The sequence below is a fragment of the Epinephelus lanceolatus genome, chromosome 1, assembly GCF_041903045.1.
Source record: "Epinephelus lanceolatus isolate andai-2023 chromosome 1, ASM4190304v1, whole genome shotgun sequence".
In the NCBI taxonomy this organism is placed as follows: domain Eukaryota; kingdom Metazoa; phylum Chordata; class Actinopteri; order Perciformes; family Serranidae; genus Epinephelus; species Epinephelus lanceolatus.
Window position 1 is genome coordinate 9746488 of NC_135734.1, and position 20052 is coordinate 9766539.

General features: G+C 41.1%; 1 protein-coding gene and 1 long non-coding RNA gene across 16 annotated transcripts in view; one reads left to right on the forward strand and one right to left on the reverse strand.

Moving 5' to 3' along the window:
• Positions 1 to 20052, reverse strand: part of itpr1b (inositol 1,4,5-trisphosphate receptor, type 1b) — a 127679-nt gene that overhangs the window by 39345 nt on the left and 68282 nt on the right. For 4 of the 15 annotated variants that reach the window (XM_033627657.2, XM_078173127.1, XM_033627653.2 and 1 more), the window contains 5 exons: positions 18561 to 18608; positions 17111 to 17240; positions 13177 to 13364; positions 2878 to 3061; positions 1496 to 1758 (listed from right to left, as the gene is read on the reverse strand). In XM_033627657.2, the coding sequence (XP_033483548.2) occupies positions 1496 to 1758; positions 2878 to 3061; positions 13177 to 13364; positions 17111 to 17240; positions 18561 to 18608 (813 nt within the window). Of the gene's footprint in view, positions 1 to 1495; positions 1759 to 2877; positions 3062 to 13176; positions 13365 to 17110; positions 17241 to 18560; positions 18609 to 19558; positions 19595 to 20052 lie in introns of all 15 variants that reach the window. The other 11 variants (XM_033627654.2, XM_033627652.2, XM_033627647.2 and 8 more) reach the window with 5 other exon arrangements.
• LOC144465100 (uncharacterized) lies at positions 883 to 3584 on the forward strand. The gene is made up of 3 exons (XR_013492457.1): positions 883 to 1349; positions 1524 to 1768; positions 3390 to 3584. It is a non-coding gene; the product is annotated as an uncharacterized LOC144465100 (long non-coding RNA).

Here is a 20052-nt window from a genome sequence, read left to right on the forward strand (position 1 = left end):
CTTACTTACTGCTGACCTGTTTCAGATCACCAAGAGCACTGCTTGTCTTTTAATTTCATTAACAGTGTGTGAATCTGCTGACCAGTGGTGGGATGTAACCAAGTAAATTTACTTGAGTACTTTACTTAAGTACAAATTTTGAGGTATTTTTATTTTTAGTATTTTAATCTCATGCCACTTTCTATTTTTTCTCTACTTCACTTCACAGGGAAATACTGTAGTTTTTACTCCACTATAATTGTTTATTTACAAGTTATTTTACAAATTAAGATTTTTATATTTATTATTGTTGCTTTTTCTTTAAATTCTTTTAATTACTTTGATTTACTAAATTAATTTAATTTGGTCGGCATTGTGTACTTTTACTTTTAATACTCAAATACATTTTCCTGATTGTACTTACATATTTTTACTTACATAACATTTTTTGATGCAGGACTTTTACGAGTTACAGTATTTTTACAGTGTGGTATTAGTATTTTACTTAGGTAACAGATGCTGACCGAGCATTTACAGCATCACAAAACTTTTGGCATTTTTTGGGTTCTGATTTTCCTGTAACACCAGTGCTGACTTTCTGGAAAATCATGTTTACTTTAAGTTTATTTAACAGTAAGTTGATTTCGCTGCTGCTGCAGAAGTTCTTTGTCTTACAGCCTTTTTTGATGGCATCTCTCCAGTTCTTGGGCATATACCAGGGTATTTGCATATTGCACAACACCTGCCTTATATAGTGTAACAGGGGCGTTACCTATGCTAATAGGATACTCATGATCAGGTGAGATTCAGTATTCAGGACACCTGGGTAAGAGCAGATTTGGATGGCAAAACTAAGAGAACCTTTAAGAGATAAACAATGTTGCTGGATGAGGCCCAGAATCTCACTTTAAGCTACAAATCAGCAAGCCAAACCTGTAAGCAAATGCCTTATTCTACTCTGAAGTGAGAAAAAAATGTATCACATCAAGAGTCACGAGGCTCATTCTACTTTTGTCTTCGTTTTAAGCATGTAAGCCTACACGGCAGCCAGACAATTACTTCATGTCTTTGGAAGGAACAGAAACATCTCAATGAATTGATCATCTGTGCTGCATGGCTAGCAGGAAATCAATATCTTGCACCCACGCTGGGTCAGGATGGACGAGACAGAGTGATTCTGCACAGAGCCAACTATCATTTAATGAAGGCCTGCCCTGGTTTGTGGTGCAAACTGAATCAATGCAAGGAGGAAGTCTTGTGTCTGAGCTGCTGGATCAAGCCATTACTAAACACCAACACACTCCTCATAGTGAAACCAGACCAAGACATACCAGATATGGAAACAGCTGCATCAGGAAGTTCTGCAAAAGGTGCCTATTTTCTACATGGTTTCGTTTCTGTATAACTGAGTGTGGTGATAGAAATTCAGAACACAGGTCAGGAAACATGTCATGGATGGGGGCGGCAGGGGTTTAGGCAAAACAAACAGCAACAACAAACTGGTGTAATGGCTAACCTGCAGATCTCTGTTGTGGTTCTCACAGAGCAGCTGCATGAGGCGCAAGATGGGCTTCATGATGGTGATGATGACACTCATCTCGCCTTCATCCTGACCCTTATCAGCAGTCGGGACGGGAGTGCCATCGGCGGCCGCTTGGTGCTCTTCGGCTTCGGCCTCGCGGCGGTAGGTCGTGAAGGCCTTCTTGGTGACAACGGAGGCCTCCACCAGCTGCTCCTTCACCTCCTCGGTCACCACTGCCACTACGGGCACATCTTTGACTAAACGCAGGTATGGGAGAGTGAGTGAAACACAGATCGTTGGAGACATGACACTGTGTTTGAGAGGTCACAAAGTCATGTACTGATTTGTATGATCGCCTATGTGCATAGACTTTTTGTAGGGAAATATTATCATGTTTTATTATCAAGTCTTAAATAATAAAAAAAGGCTTTCTGACTCAATATTGTATCAAATGTCTAAGAAATGTATGAGAATAAATAAACTAATAAATGGAGTGATTGATGTGGCAGGTTCTGTTTAAATACATATTTAGAGACTGATTATGCAGACAAACTACATGCCATGTACACAGAAGACAACAGATGTTTATTTGGACAGTTTTATGATCTCATACAACCCTAAAGATTAACTTTCTTGTTTTTCAACCTGGACTCCATTTTGACGAATGAGAACAACAAGTTTTTGAAATTGTTCCAGTACTGAGTGAGACAGGCTGCAATGTAATCCCTCCAGGCAACTGAGCACAGTCAATTTATGTCCACTGGATGTGCTTGGTTTTGTCACTGACAGGCTCAGATTGTTATTAGAAGTGTTTGACAACATTATGGAAAGGATCCCTACAGAGACAGACCTTTTTGTTAAAGAGTAAGATTCTTTTTGTTTATCGAAAAACAGCCCCAAAATTGCCGTCGCCAACCCACCGTATTCCATTTAAAAATACAGTCAACAGATACAAGACAAAACTCACAAAATTTGTCTTGGTTAGTATTTCCACTGTTCTAATAATCACTAATGCTGGTTTGGTTAAATCAACCCTTAATTCACCCAGTTAGATGGGAAAAAAATGCTTGTTCTTTAAAAGTTAAAATCACTCTATATTTAAATAGAATCTAGTGGGTTTCGAGATGGCACATTTGGGTCATTTCTGGTTAATTAAAAAGGTCTGTGTCTGTAGGGATCCTTTCCATAATGATGTCAAGAACACAAAAACAAGCACAGGTGACATAAATTTAAGGTGCTCAATTGCCTTCAGGGATCACATTGTAGCCAGTTTTTTGCAGTTGCTTAAAACATAAATAGGGTCCAGCTTAGAAAATACCAAACTTACCCTTTCAGAATCTGATCTAACATTTCCAATTTGTGACCTGACCCCTAACCTTTCTTGCGTGCTGGTGTGTCTTTGTCTGGTGGCTCCTCATCCTTCTTCTTGCTGCCCAGGTCACTGGTATTAACTGTCACAGTGGCTTTGATCTCCTGCTGAGCCAGCTTCATGCGCTCATAAAACACCTTAAAGAATTTTTCGGACTTGTTGTCCCCTGTCAAACGATGGTAGAATGACCGCTGGAGAAAAATAAGCAAGAAGAGGACAATGCATGTTATTTGCACTTTTTCTGTCTTACACTTCTCTGTGTTTTAAAGTGTGTTCACTGCTCCAGATGGACAAATTTACACATCACTTTCTGCTCTCTTTTTTTAAACCTCATGTTCCACCAAAATGCTGATTCATCATGGTTGATTTTTAACGCCAACATTCTATCAGCAATGTTTCTTTCCAAAATTCTACTTGATCGGAGAATCAGGGTTTCAAAGTCTTGAAGGTGGGAGGACAATTTTTATTTATTAACTTCTTGCTGCCACTTCTCATCATTGTCTTTCTTGTGGTTTCTAGGCAATGCTGACAGCCAGAGGTTCTGTTTGAAGCAGTTACATAAGCCTCCTCTCACAGTGCAAGACACGCTGCAAGGCTTCACCGTGCTCACCTGATTTCACACCATCTGCTCTCTGCCCCCACAACACAACATGGTTCTGGCACCCTGAGGACTATGTTAGGCGGTAACACTTACAAACAGACACACAACAGGAAAAGTACACACAAATACACGCACACACGCGCACACACACACACACACACACACACACACACACAAAGACACACCCTGCTGTGGACACACAGACAAAGGCATGTTGACAAAATGCACGCAGGTACACATCTGTGAAAACACATTCATAGAATGTGACTCACTTGCATTGCAATAAAAGCATTTGTGTGATTGCAAAGCGACCACAAATTTCTGCTTTTATGATCTTTTGAACTATGCAGCAGTAAAAAGTTTGATTCAGCATGAGTAAGAGGTTTGTGAAGTTAAGGTGAGCCTCTGCTGAACCGCACAAAGGGCAATCTCGTCTGAAAGCCATGCATGCGTGGAGCTGTTGTTTTTCCTGCAAAGGGCTCATATGTTCTGTCCCATTTTCCTCTCTACAATCCCTCCTTACATAAGACCTGTAATCAGCTGAGTGGTTACAGTGAGGGCACACGGCGCCTCAGCTCTAACACTGTTACATCAGCCCACAGAGGGCTAGCAGCGGGGTGAGGGAGAGGGGAAGGGAGAGAGGAAAACCCTGCCCTACTTTTCAGTGCCAGAATGGCACGAAGTGTGTGTGTGGTGTGTGAGGGAGGAGGGATGGTCCGAAAATGGGAGGAGAGGTGGGGGTGGGGGGTCGATGCAAGCAGGAGTTATCACATACATAGATTCTGGGGCAGTTTTGAAAGCATGTTACGTAAGACTTTTTCCAGGTTTAGCTCAACTCAGACAGGTTTCTGAAAAAGGGGAAAGACAAACCGTGAAACGATAAACAGTGCACTGCACTTAACCTGCATAGAGAATCTTCAAAAACATAAAAATCTATTTAGTGACAATTTCTGCAGAACCACCTGATTCTAGTCCTCAGGGATGCACAACACTTAATGCGTTAAGCAAATCCAACTTGTTGCCCTTTTCTCTTTTATGCAACAGTGTCTCCTTGCTTGTTTTTCAAGCTGTTAACATCATGTTGTTGACAAGTTGGGTTCATTCACTGATAGTGATCTGATTAAGAGTCAGCAGAAGACTTATGCAAGCAGACAGAAACAACAGCTCCAGGATAGCAGCTTTACAAGATAACCATATTAAATAGACCTCATGACTGTGGCCAGAAAAACTCAATTTCAACGCTGATGTGAAGGGAATAATTTTGTCTTTTGTTTAATATTGACTTGTCTGTCATGTATGCTCTGGGCGAAAGGAACAGAATGCAACAACTGTTGCCCCGTGCTCTGCCTGCAGAGTCAGTTAAACTAGGGCTGGGGATCAAACTTTTAAGTACCCATCAAACTGTGTCTGCAGCATAGTTTCACACAGGTTAAATCACAATCAAACAGACTGTATTTCATGTTGAATTATTGTATGGCTGCTTGTGTTAGAAAACATGCAACCTTTACCCTTTGACTACTTTAATGTAAAGAGGGTTTTATACAAGTAGAGAAACAGGTTTTAAATGTCTCAAAGTAAGGCACCAACAAAAGGTTTAGTATCTGTGCTGAATGTGATGGAACAAGATTAAAAGACTTTCTTACATCTTACATAAGAAAGCAGGTTCAGAGAACAACTTCAATAATCATTTTGAACGATGTGTAACTTTAACTTATCCCCCACTTCTCCCCACTGACTGCTGAGTCATTTAAAGAAAATAGTTAGTCAGCCAATCAGCCTCAGCCTTTCCCCCTGAGGCAGCTTAGCCCTCTACGTGTCCCACTACAGAGCCATTAAGCCTCCTGGGAGCTCTGCTGATCCTGCCACTGTCAGTCATGTTCAGCACAGCAGGTTTAGGTCGATTCAAAATTCACTCTCCTATTCTACACGTTCAACATGGTGGCACAGCGGGGGCCTCCTTTCTGATTATTCTGCGCTCCTACTTTTCTCTCCACTCCCTGTCAGCTGCCACCCCGGCTCCTGGCATCAACACGGGCCAGTTATGTAAGGCCTGTTTACACCACCAGCTCACTCTTCCTTTTTATCCGTCTCCCGCCTTTCCAGCCTGACACCTTGGTGAGTGACAAAGCCATCTCTGTGCTTATTGGAAGGCTTGGGTGGCGTACTCTGCCACCGCCTAGCTGGTAACCACGGAGATCTGCTCTTTGAAGCTACGACAACACCGCTAGACAGGAGGTTGAAATGAAAGTGAAATGCAGGAGTGTGTTGTCAAGATTCTGTGCAGGCAACAAGCCAAGCAAAGTGTAAAATGTATCCAGTGACTTAAACAACAAAAATGTAAACGCACTGATCTGACTGAAAAGCTGCAGCGGGCAGGATTGAAGTAATTAAACTTCTATAAACCAAATTTTATAAGGAGAATCCCCTGCTCACTCTGTAGTTAGAAGAGAGCTGGTATGTTGATGACACTGCTGCCTGGAAACTCATTCTGCAGAGGCTTTTTAAAGCTTTCCAAGAGGTAGCTGGAAAGTGAACATGAACCGTGCAGAGGTGGGGGTGGGTGGGGGGAGGGGGGGGTTATTCACGCCTGGAAGGGGCTGAGGGTGTCGGCGTGCCACAACAAGCCTATTGAGTAAGAGCGGTGGCACCTGTTTGGTCCTGTGACAGTTAAGGATCTGAGGTCACGAAGACAGCGCTGAGTAGATGGATGGTGGGCTGGGAGGAGCAGAGCGTCTACACATCTTCTCTTACATAACACGCACAAACACACACGCTCTCTCAAACGGCTGTTTTTGGAATAAGCTTCGAAGCCTCTAAGTTTATCCAGGAGTGTGTGCGTGTCTATGTGTGCATGCTCTAATGGGATGCACAGATGAGTATGCAAGAGTCTAGTTTTATGCTATGATACAGTACGTGTGCTTCATGTCTGGCAGAGTTTCGCTATCAGTGTCAGTATTTGCTGCTTATGGCAGAACAACAACCTGGAGAGTGCGAGAGTACGTGTCGCACAACATGTTAACTTGTCCATGACAATCTACGCAGGTTAACGTTATTAATGGAAAGTCATGTAGGACAATAATTTGACATATGTCTGGACCATTGTCAAGTAGTGTTTCATATTAACGGATTTCTTCAAAGCCAAAATTTGCCCACAAGTCACTACATTATTGTCTGTTAAAACAGTCACCAATTACTCACTTTATTTAGGTTTCTACTGTTACTTTATGTATTTTAAGTGACATATAATTCTCAGATTAGCTAAGCAACAACTGCTACTGGTAACTGCGAACGAAGTAATGAACACATTGTGTGTATGAGGGGTTGGCTGTACCTTCTTAAACAGGCCTGGATTTGAGTTATGAGTATGGTTAAAACAGAATAATAAAATAATCATTTTCAGTATGTTAGCAGATGCCAAGACGGTTTAAAATAATGGACATAGCCACTGTGACATCAACCATTGGTTTGTGGAATCCTGTTTTGTTGCCTCAAGTTTGGCATTTTGGCCGTTGTCATCTTGGATTTGTGGAGCCAGAAGTGACCATATTTGGATGAGAGGGTTGAGCTAACCCTAACACTAGCTGTTAGCTTGGTTAGCACAGCGCATTTACAGCTATGATTAACTTTGATAATGCTAACGCTAATTCTGCTAGCAAAAAAAAAGGTGAAAACCATTCACACAAAATGTACTTACTATAAAAATCCAAAATCCGACTACTGAGTGGGTCTTTTAGTACAACCAAATACTGAACAAGACTTTTTGAGGTGACCAAAATGTTGCAATTAACTTTTATCAACTAAAAACACACTGCAAAAGCAACAGCTACAGCTACTCCAACACTCTGAGGTAATGCCATGGTTACCTTACCTAACCAACACTGTCGCTGTGGTAGTGACGTGGGACGGCACCCACCTGTCACTTGAAGCAGCCAGGCCCTTAATTATGAGTAAACTGAAGGCTTAAGAACATTAAATTGGGTGAGTTCTATGAAAAAAAAATTCACCCCCAATACAGTTTTCGGCAGTGAAATTAGCTATAGAGACCAAAATCGTGTTTTTAGAACAGGCTGTAAACATGTTTTTTTCTGTTGTAGATTTGGGCATTGTAACATTGTAAATTGCCCCCTCGGGCATAATAAAGTTTACCTTGACATGGGGTTCTGTGGGGATTGTCTCACTTCTAGAGCCAGCCTCATGTGGCCATTTAAGGAACTTCAGTTTTTTGCACTTCCTCATTGGCTTGATTTTCCAGCCCTGGAAGTTGCCACTTGGCAGATGCCAAAATAAGGAATTACAAAAAAAGTTTAAACCAAGTATGGCTGGGTTAAATACTCTGAGAAAGGCATTTTACATTTTAGATTTTTCTACATGGACAAACAAGTGCAATTTGTTGTTGTTTTGGTACAACCAGTAACTGTGAGTGAAATCTAATCTGTAGTCTGCAAATACAGCCCAATGAAAGTATTTGAATGACATGTTTGTGGCTGTAAAGGGTATCACCAGACAACCCAACAAATTGAATTAATAGAATTTAATATTAGGATGATTAAGAAAGGGCTGGAACCTGCAATCTAATATTCCACTGTGTGGCGTCATGGCCAAGTGTCTAATTATTTTGGAGCAGAAAAACAACTCAGGGGAGGGAAGAAGTGGCCTATTCAGTGTGTTACTCTTACACATCATGCAGGGGGAAAGCCAAAAGAAGAAGGCCTGGTAGAACTGTGTCCTGACCCATTTCTTTTTGTAGTCACTAACATACTTACCCTGTCCCTGAGGGGTGCCATATCAAGTCCAGCTAGCACTGAGCTGTAGGCCCTGGATGAATTCTTTCTGAAACTAAGTAACGCCATCTTTCTCTCTTATGCTCACTTTTTTTTCCCCAGAAATGTTGTTGGCTAGGCTACGACCCTGGATTAACTCAAAAACAAATAAACAGACTGCTTGGAGAAAATCTGTGGGCATGTTTTTGTCCTGCTTTTCATTAGACAACAAGAAGCCTTCTGTCCTAAAAAGGGGCAGGCAACCCATCGTTATGTAACACAGGGGAACATGGTGCATCTGCTGATATGTTGTAAATTCTCTCTAGACCATACATGATCCTTAACAAAGCTCACTTGTCCCTGGACCATGCCAAAGAAGGAGAAAAACACCTAACCTAAATTCTGAAACAAGAAGCTTCTTGATTTTTCTTTTTCCTTCCTCCCTGATTAAGCCACTAAACTGCTCTTCTTATCAAGTTCACTTTGGGGTTATTTTCTACCAGCACAGAGGAAGTCAACACCACAGTCGCAGGCAAAGGTAACTGTAACTTATGCAAAAACTCGGTGCTATTTCCTTACACAGTACAATAACTGTTACATGATTACATTCACTCCAACAAAACAAAGACCTCCACAAACATTTACAATGGCCTCAGGTGCACAAAGCAAACAAACAAGTTCCACACCCTGTTGAAAATGAACGCTGCAGGCTACTTTTAGAGTGGACACTGTTTCGTCATCACGCCCTGACCTAAAAAAGGTCAGCACACATGAAATAACAGCTTAGTCCATACGTCAGATGAGCTGATCTGTCCTGAGGAGGGGGTTGCAGGTCAGTTTGGGCGATGGTTTCTATTTTCATATCATCCAATTGTGGTTACTATCTAATATCTGATCACCAAAGACAAGCTGGAATAGGAGGAGATAAGGGAGTTACATTACAGTAACCCAGAAAATGTCAGCATGGATGACCCGTGTCAAAGAAAAATATAACATCTAACCGAAACCTCTCCATTTAAATTTGTTATTGTCCATTTTAAAGCAACACATTGGAGTTTCTGAGCCCTCAAAATATATAACCAAGATCTTTGTGATGGTACATCAACTCACAATAGGTTGAATGGCACCTCTGTCATTGCTTGAGAGCGTCTGTTTCACTTGCACTGGCACTTAAGCAGTTTCGGGGTTCAGGTAGGAACCCAGACACAAAAAGGACTACAAAATTTGGCTGCTTTACGGCATACGTCATATCCCCCTCCTCTCTTTAGAGTTGCGTAGCCGAACTGAGGTGAACAATGTTAGACGTGGTTGTCATGGCTGAAGTGACAAAGAAAAGGAAGAAGGTGAAGGTGTTGTCCAAGGTGACAAAGAAAAGAAAACGGGAGAGCGATAAAACAAGAGCTCGAACAAGGATTAATACTGGCCCAGCTTTCACACGCTGGCGAGAGCTGAAAGAGGAGGAGGGATGCCTGACCGATGGTGACCTGGCTCTGTTACTGCTGTTACCCTCTACTGAGGAGACTCACTGTCTGCAGGTTGGCTGCCTCAAGTACATTTTAAGACAAAGTGTTAGCCTACATACAGACAGCTTTCATTTTAGTTTGTCTTTAACAGTTTGCTATTAGCACTGCAAGCGCGATGTGCTCATGTTGACTGCGATCGTAAATCATATTAGCGGTGAATGAGAGACTGCGGACAGAGCAGATTGAAATATGGCTTTCTACATGCTGATCATATGTATTGATAAAGTATTGACTTGGCTGGTAGAGGTTTTATCACACATACTCACAGTAACAAGTGTAGCTGTTGTCAATTAGAGCAGGGGTAGGCAACCTGTGGCTCTGGAGTCACATGTGGCTCTTTAGCCCCTTTCCAGTGGCTCCTTGAGCCTTTGAGGAAAGAATTCTATGGAAATTCATTCTATGAATCCAAATGTTGCTGAACCTCGATAGCAGTGGCTGGTTAGCTATGGATGCCAAATCCAAAAACGTAAATTAAATAAAATAGAGAATGTAGTAGTGCGTGTAGTAGTACAAACAGATTTGTTTGCTCTCACTGCCAGCTCTGCAAAATTTAGGTACCAAATAATCATAAATAGTGCCCTGCACAGTGGCCACCTTGTGGTAAAACATATTAACAAATGCTTATTTAGACCATAAGTATACGCTAATTTAGACTTAATAGGCTATTTACCTTGATTATAAGGCTCAAACATGTTTTGCAGCTCCACACAGATTTTTTCAAATTATTCTTGGTCAAAAATGGCTCTTTTAATGGCAAGGGTTGCAGACCCCTGAACTAGAGTAATCTTGAAGTTATATTCCCTTCATCTGCACTGCGGCCTCTCTGCTGTTGTCTGACTTCACTCTGTTGAGTTTGTTTGTGTGTGTGTGTGTGTGTGTGTGTGTGTGTGTGTGTGTGTGTGTGTGTGTGTGCGTGTGTGCGCACGCACTGTGAGGAGGAGGTCAGCCCTGACATGCAGAGAGCAACTTATTTCTGAGTTTCGAAAATGAATAAATAAATCAATCAACATGATGACTGCGCATTACATGGCCAGCTTCAGGAAGTTCACTGGTATTGTTGGCTTGTAAACAAATGCACACACAGAAAGATTTCTGTGACAGTTGTAACAGACAATACCGTTTTTCGTCGGTAGGGGGACCCCGTGAGGTAAAAACTGCTTGAACTACAGCTCCCTTTTAAAGGTCCATGTGTGGTCGGCGTGACAAGATTCCAGCATCATATTCCATTTACCATTATTATCTTATCTTTCACATTATAATCCAAATCATAGCCAGAACACAAACTACACACTAAGAGCACAGAGCAAAATGCTGGTGAGCAGGCATATAAAGAATGGAGATGTGGGGTGTCAGATCCATAGAAAAGAGACGGAAAACTGGTTTGTAATGGAAGAATTAAGAATTACAGTTGGTAACTTTAATGAAAATAACTTTTGTCATATTTGCTAAAAGTGTCACTTCATCCACATCCACATAAAAAAAAGACATGTCCCTCCTCCTCTTGCTATTGCTTCTCATTTGCTATAATGCACGGAAAACAACCAATCAGAGCCGAGGGGTCTCTAATGCAGCTGTCAATCACATTCGATCAGCGCTGCCTACTTTGACAGTTTGACCGCAGTTCCCAAGCGGTAGTTGACATGATTAACAGCAGCGTTAGAAATTCCTCAGCTCTGATTGGTTGTTTTCGTTCACATGCAGAGGAATATGACTATTTTCACAGATCATCTGTTTCATGTACTGCTGTGAGGATATAGTACTGTTTCATTAAATATGACAGTAAGTTATTTCTAGAAAAGTTACTAACCACAGCTTTAACAGGGCTCAGCAGGCAGACATGCTGCTCCACCACAAACATCTATAAATGCACAATCAGGCATAGATTCTGGAGATTTTTACAACATCAAAGTTCTGATAGTAAGTTAGTTAAAATTGACTTTACATTGGCGTTGGGAAAAACAGCGATCATTCCTTTAATCGTTGAGTTGCTGTAAGGATCGGCTTTTCCTCAGGTAGCACCACAGAGCTACTGAAATCTATTGGCTCTCTCAGGAGGCCTCTGAGGGGTTGTACCTTTTATTGCCATCTTTCCACCAGCAGAGCATGACCCAGTTAGGGTCCGGTTGGAATGTTAGGAGGCCCAGGGCTCTGGCCGTCTATCAGCTAGGCAGAGAGGCAGGCAGCAGCTTATGTAACAGGAGTCATGTCAGTGCCTTTATGTACATTGTGTGTACAGAGATGTTTAACCAGTAAAGCTGTTTAATATTCTTTGCAAACAGTAAAATACATCCAAATTAATGAAGTTAATTTGTGCAGTTAAAACCTGCATGACCACACTTTTCTTCGTATTTTCCCTTGTCATTATAAAGGGACCTTTATCACTAAGTTAGCTTACCTGCAAGTTATGTTTCATATCACTGTTCAGTGAAGGAAGAGTCTGAAAATAGTGCACCCCTTTCTATTTATTCAATCCTGACAGTGAGAATCAGAATCGGATTGATCAATAGGATTCCCAAAGATTCCCACCCACTCGTAGCAACACCATGCAAATAGGAGCCTATTATGCAACAGGCCTGTTTATGCAAGAGAACACAAAGGAGCACACACACACACGCAAACCACAAAACCAGAATACACTGATAGACGGCTTACAAGCAGCACACGCCCTCACACACTTGGTCAGAAATACATGCATGCACATATTCTACTCCATGCACGAGGACATACAAGTCTGCTTGTACGTACACACACACACACACACACACACACACACACATATCACCCTGCAAAGCTGAAATAAAGCAGTTGCAAACACAGCAGCTCTCTCTCCTCTCAACCTGCTTGCTGTGAGCTTCGCAAAGAGTTAGCGTTGCCTTAGCAACCCCCGGCTGGCTGTGGGGAGGCTATGACGTGTTTGGCTGTACAGCTTTGACCTCTCCCAGTAGACTACTGTTCCTCTTCCTTTCTGACTTCCCTTTCTCCTCTACGTTGCCCAAACTCACTTTCCCTTCTTTCTTTTTTTTTTTCACAATTCAAAATGTCAATAAGTTCAAACATGTCAGGAGTCTTTCTGGACACGACTCTGAAGTCTTGCTTTTAAAATGTGCCCAGGTTGCTACACTGACAACTTAATCTCTTTTCTTTTCCCATTTGAAAGCATCCTTGGTCACTTCGTTTGTCTCTCCTGACAGCAATGGACCTCCAGGGGAATAATTTAAATTCTTCACGCCACGGCTTTGAAGCCCGGAGATAACATCCTCGTGTTAAGATTCTGCTCATGCCTCGTTGTAGAGAATGCTTTTAGTAGCCCCATTTAATTGCGGGTTGGACATGTGAGTGTTGGTCCTCATTAACACTTCACATCCACCCTTGTCTGAGCTGTTTGTGCTTAGTTCTCTTAAACCCAGTGACCCGCACTTTACCTGGATGACTGTGTTTCCACCCTCCAGCAAAGCGATGGCCAACAGTATGCTCTCCTGGAAGATTCGGTCGCTGGTAGCGTTCATGATGAGATCAATTACCAGATCGGAAGCCCCTTCTTTGTCCAGGTGGCACTGGACCTCTGCCAGACTCAGCTCCCCTCGACCTCCAACTCCGGAGCTGACAACTACTGACACAGAAGTGTGAATGATTATCATCTACATTACAACACTGATGTATTCAGACTTCAGACAGGTTACATCATATCAGAACATGGGTCACAATCTATAGTCATAGTCTCTATAGTCATATCTAATGTGTTGCCACAATATGAACAAATTAAGGTAGTGTTATTGTTAGCCATAGCCTGCTAATAACAATAAATAAATGTTTGTGGAGACACAGAATGTTTGTTTTCTTTCTTTTCTGTTTGACATTAAAAATCAGCTTCATTGTAGTGTATTGTATTATTATTATTATAGTATTGTAGTATTGTAGTGTTCTCAGCTCTGAAACACAACATGTAATATGGTCAGAACATTCGTCTGGGTGCTCTTAATATCATCTTGAACATCTTACACCATTATTGTCTATGGAGCAGCTCAAGACTGTATACCATATGACATATCCAATTTGAGTTTAAGCACGTTAGTTTTTGGATTCGGGAGAGAGCTGTGCATGTTAACTAATATTTTTGGACTATCTTAGACTAAAGGGATAACATGTAAGGATTTTGAAAATGGCCGTAGTTCCTCTTTAAATCAACATATTTCTTTGATTAACGCTAAGTTAGCTGTGGAATGATTATCAAGATCCAGTGAGGGTATAAAGGGGAAATTAAAGGACTGCAAGCAACTCAGACTGCAACAGTTTTCAGGATTATTTCACTCACAAAACTATGGATGTCTGCTCTCCAAAAACTGCAAAACAAATCTACCTACAGGTATTTAATAAAGTAATCTGAATCTGAGATATTATTACATGAAAATGTTACATATAGTGGCTTTAAAGGAATACTTCATCCCAAAAATGATCTTTTTTACATCAATTACCCATCCAGCGTTACATTGAACTTGTGAAGAGAACATTTTTCCTCACATGTCTCTGCGTTGAACAAAGAATCCAAATACTGAAAAGATTCTTGCTGAATTGAACTAAAAGGGAGCTACATTTGACAACAGCAAAACTAATCAAAATGTCTGTTTACAAACTCTCACACAACTTGCGCAGTATAATTCAGGTTTCATTCATACTCTCAGTACTTCTCAAACACGTGCATTTTCACTAAAACGTTACTATTTTAAACATTCTTGCATGAACAGTCTCACACACGGACGAGTAGCGAGCCTCATCAACTCAATAAAATGCAGGAGCAGAGTTCCAATGCACATGCTTGCCCAGGCGCACTACCCGTATGCAGAATTGTTTTAAATAGTAAGATTTTGGTTTAAATGCATGGGTTTGGGAAGTACTGAGCCTACGACTGGATAACTGAGACTTGGATTAAACTGCACAAGTTTTTTGAGAGTGTGTAAACAAATGTTTTGATATAGTTTTGCATTTGTTAAATGCAAACCCCTTTAATTCTGATTCATCAAGAATTATTTGGACTCTTTGTTCACCGTGGAGACTTCAGTCTTCATGAATTCAACATATAAGGGGTTGGGTAAGTGATATATACGTGACCATTTTGGGTGTGAAGTAATCCTTAAACAACAAGTGCAGGGGTTGTTTTAATTAGATTTATATTAGACACCATTTAATCAAAGGAGGTGCGCGGCATAGAATGAACCACAGGTGTCTTTTTTATCCACTCAGCCATAGCGCACAAGTAACATCAGATGTCTCTGTAATCCGTGGAGCTACTTTAACTCCTGCTGCTGCTGCTGGCTACCACAGCCAGCCAGGGAAGCGGTGGTGAGATAACAGCACCCATCAGAGCCATCTCTGGCTGGGCGAGCCACTGAATCAACAACACATCCCATTCTAGACAGAGCTTGGCTCTCTGGTCGCCTGGCAACAACACGGCCCACGTTATGCTGAGGAGAGAGCCAGTATGCTCAGTAGCACAGCCGAGGTCCAAGGGCTTAAAGGAGTACAAGGCTATGGCTGTGAATAAGATCTCCTTTTTTTCCTCTCCGCTCTAAAGCATTAGAGATGAATGATGAGTCATAGCTGTGATGAGAGACACGGAACGACTCGCTGGAATGAACAAATGTCAGTTACGGACAATCTATTACATTTGTGAATGTCAGTCTTGATTAAACAAAGATTGAGGGAGAAATGTGTCCTTGTGAACCCAATGCACATAAGCCTAAAATGTTTACTGCTGTATATAACATAGCATTGTCCAGGTGGGTGATGCTGACCCACATAAAGGTTATGTTGTGTTAACTCATACCCTGCGGAAACTGTCAGTGACGTCTGTCACTATGACTACTTTGTAACCTGTGTAACTAATAGACAGACATTTTCGACATGAGAGGAACTTCCACATAATCTGTAAACACTTTCCTGTGAACTTCTAACTCATTCAAACCACAATGTGGACAAGTTTCACTAACAAATGCACGAATATAACAGATTTATTCATGTGTAAATCAACATTTGATTGTCAAGAGATTATCTACCACATAGATTTGACTAAAAAATAACATCTAATCAGTGAAACAGAGAATGCCTTATGCATGATATGCTATAATCTAAAAAAACACTCCACATCTGCACAGATTATCATAAAGATCATCATTCCAGATCTTTATATGTTCTGGTGCCTTATGTCTTTTAGCAGATTCCACATTAGGATCAAAAGATTTTCTTGGATGACATAAAGCAATTCTGAAAAATAAAAGCTTAATAAAACACCATTCTGGAAGATTGGGTATGTTTACATGTGCACTAATATTCCACTATTATTACTAATATGACAATATTCCAAATTTGATGCAGGTCATATAAACAGCATATTTCATTTGGATAATTCTGAATTAGGCCTTATTCCCAACGTAGCATTTTCCCATTAAGACATGTGGAATTAGCTAATATTAATTAATTAAGGTTTTATGAGCGTTTTTTGGACATGTGCATTCATAATAGGAGTCTCGATTGGCAGTTTGGCCTCTTGTCAGTTTACAGTCAGCTCTGTGTGTTTTCATGGACAGTTGTCCACAAATCAACTCACAGTTTATAAGGCCGGTGTAGAGATGCTGCCCAAAAAAAGAAGCCCATAGTTCTGGTCGGAAGAAGAAACACACCTACTATGAAGGACCATATCAAGAGGTTTTTGAAAATGAGCAAATATCGTGACACCGACCTTTTCAAGAAGGTAGGTGAAGGAATTTGAGAAGGAGGCTGTGTTTACACGGTCCAACAAGTCGAACACTGGTGGAACATTTTGAAAAAAATCCTGGGACAAGGAACAGCCATTCCACTTTTCCATATTTTTGACACGATAAACTTATTAGGATACGTTAATTGGAGTATGCACAGCTGCATGTAAACAGCTTAGTAGGTATATTGTCTTTCCAGAATCAGGACAAAAACTGGAGTATTTTGTGCATGCAGATGTAGTCACTGTTTCCTGGCTGGTGAAACCATATAGTACAACAGTTTAGGCCAGCTGCTATTTCTTTTGTTTTCAGTTTAATTCAAGTTTAAATGGCATGACTAAGGTTCAAAGATTTCATATTTTTCATTAGCATTTAATTATAATACATTATTTATTATTCATAATATTTATTTATAATTATTTATTTATTATACGTATTTTTTAACTAAACTATTTTAGTGTCTGGTTCAGTTCTTTTGTGCTTTTGTGTGTTAACCTTGCTGCAGCACTGACCCAGTTTTTCAAAGTAAATCATTTTCAGAATCATCTTATCTTATCTTTATGAGCATAACCATATAGACACACAGATACTGTATTGTTACACACACCTGTAGGTGATTTTCCCTGTGCTCCAGGAGACAGTGGACCGTTGCTGAAGGTTGTGAGGCTATCTCTCCTCTGGCCAGGTTTGACGTTCCCATAGTATCGGTTGACCAAGATCTGCCGCAGAGCTTCGCCCTATCGGTGAAAATAGATGTTAGGAGAAGAAGTCCGATATGAGTTACCATGTCACAGAAATGGAGCTGGAACCCAAAAGTCACTGTTTAATATTCTAATGTAGCAGTGCAAGACTAGAAAATGAATGCAAGAATACACTTAATCCCACTAAATAGTTTGACGTCTAACATCAAGAAGCCCACATTATAAGGCTGTGAAAAGTTACAAGGTCACATAGACGCCTCTTTGGAAGAAATTCTTAGATTCCCTTTGGAGAAGCTCAAGGCAATAAAATAAAAGAAAGACTTTAAAATTACTGTAGATGTAAAAACATTGTGTATTAACAAAAGAAAGTAAAACAAATTAAAACTAGAATTACTGCCTTCTTTCATATGCCTCTGCTGAACAGCTGAGCTGCAGTTACAGTTTACATCATGTCTGTCTGGACTCTTATGTAGCCATCCCAGAGGACAATGCCTCAAATATGGATGTTGCTGCAAAGAAGCTACAAATTCCAAAACACAGAAGATTTATACAATCAGCACAGTTTCAAGGTGCACACCTGAGATCAGTGTCACCAATTCAGTATCTGAACAAATGGCTTCCCTTCTGTTCCTGATATACGGTGTTGAATAATGGACAGAAAGGGGTTTTTGCAGGACGTTATGATGTCACAGTGAAATCGACCTTTGACCTTTTGGATATCAAATGTCATAACTTCATCATTTTATCATATTAGACATTTGTGTAAAATGTTTCATAATCAGTGTTTGAATTTTTGTGACCGACAGTGACTTTCGACTTCCAAATTCTACGTGTTGTTGAGTTCAAATGGACGTTTGTGCCAAATTTGAGGAATTCCCTCAAGGCGTTCCTGAGATATTATGATCACAAGAAAGTGATGAATGCACATGCGTAAGATCATGCCTCCAGCACCAAGGCATAAAAACTAAATTACCCATAAAAGTAGCTTTGCCATAGGCTTGAAGTCTAATCCTAATAAGATATCAACCTCTGAAGAACCCAGCATATTGCATCTCTGTATCTGACCTTTGCCCTCTGACCTCAGTCAGTGAAGTTCAAAGGCAACATTCAGTGTTTCCCCATACTGGTTTGATGTAAGTTTGTGCAGCACAGTTACCTATACTGTTCCTCTGGGCCAAACATATCACAAGCCGTCAAAGAAGAGATGAACACCCAAAGTTAACGTCCGTATTACTGACAGGGGAGTGAGTGAGCGCCATGCTGTGGAAGCAGTGCATCTTAACAGTCAGTCAATTGTCACCCATCAATATGACGGAGGCCTGCACCAGACCACAGCAAACCAAACTCAGTACCTACCCTCCTTTGATCCTCCAGTTGCTTCTGTGGCTGGTTGGGATCAAGCTCCTTAAAGGTGAGGTGAGTAAGCAGAAAGCAATAACATAAGAAAAAAAATAAATAAAAATAATAAAGAAAGGGTCGGAAAGGAAATTTGGGAAAGAAATTAGAAAACAAAATAGGGTGTTAATACAGTGCAAATTAGTTACCCTACTAGCATGCAGGAAACTGGGTGCAAATTAGATCACGCAGTTAAGAGGGAAGTGGTTGTTTCAGGGAAGACGTGAGGTTGAGTCAAAGTCATGCAAGGCTTCGTGCAAGGACGGACTGACATTCATTCTAATTCATCATACACAGAGTTAGTTAAAGTTCATTTCATAGCTTATTTATGCCCACTCTTAACAGTCTGGTATGGAAATCAAACACTGACATCTTTGGCCTGTGGTGCCTCCCTCATAACTCTACAGTCACAGAGGCAAAAGAGCCCAAATTATTTACATAAGAGAATGACAAGCTGCCGGAGGGGGAGAAACACAAACCATGACAATGAGGAAAGAAAAAAAAAAACTCTGTCCAGGTTACATAATAGAGCTGTGAGCTACTGACACACACTGTAAGCACCAATCTGGCATGGAAAAACACCTCACCCATGACTTCAACCCACCCACCCCACTGAGAGAAGGTCAGGACACGGGACTTTGCTCAAAGACCAAGAGGAGGAGGGTAAGATGATGGGGCAGGGGCACCCTACTAAGAGAAAGGGAAGAATGGATGAGTGGACAAATGGGAGGCGCTGCAAACAAGGGTCGATATGTAGCATAACTGAAGCTACACAAAGGGCTATATGCACAAAGGGGGCCCTCAAAAGAGGAGATATAACACAGGGATGGGATGTGACTCTTATCTATATGTAGATAAAGAGATGTTTGACACAAGTGTAATGGGATGGAGTTGGATGATCTTTGATCAGCAGTGACCCATATTAGCTGGCAGCACGCCAATAGGGGTCTTTAACACACCTCAGCAGGGACTTCAGGCTCGGGTGGAGGTGCCAGCTGATTGGAAATAAAAGGATGATGTTAGTCAGAGTTTGAAGATGTTGAATTAGTTATGTTGCCTCCGAAGAGAAGCACCCTCCTTAAAAACTCTAACAAACTTCTCGTCCCTAAAAGCTGCTATTTACTGACGCTTCTATCTGGCTTTATACTGCTCAGTCACATGCACGTCTGCACACCATAAATGTGCGTGACTTACAGAGCCGGGGGCAGAGAGGAAGCAGACAAAAACAAGTTGAGACCTTGGTGATAATGGATTGCTTAGGGTATGTGGGGAATTATTTTAGTTCAGTGTCTCGTGTTATGTGTTTTCATGGAGCTAGTTTGATGGGACAGCATGGATGATAAGCAGCATTAACCTAGTGCAGCAAGAAAGCAGACACACTGTGTGTTGACCTTCACCACACTATAGACCTCTGGCTACTGTGGCGTGTTTAGTATTCTGTGGTTCACTGTTA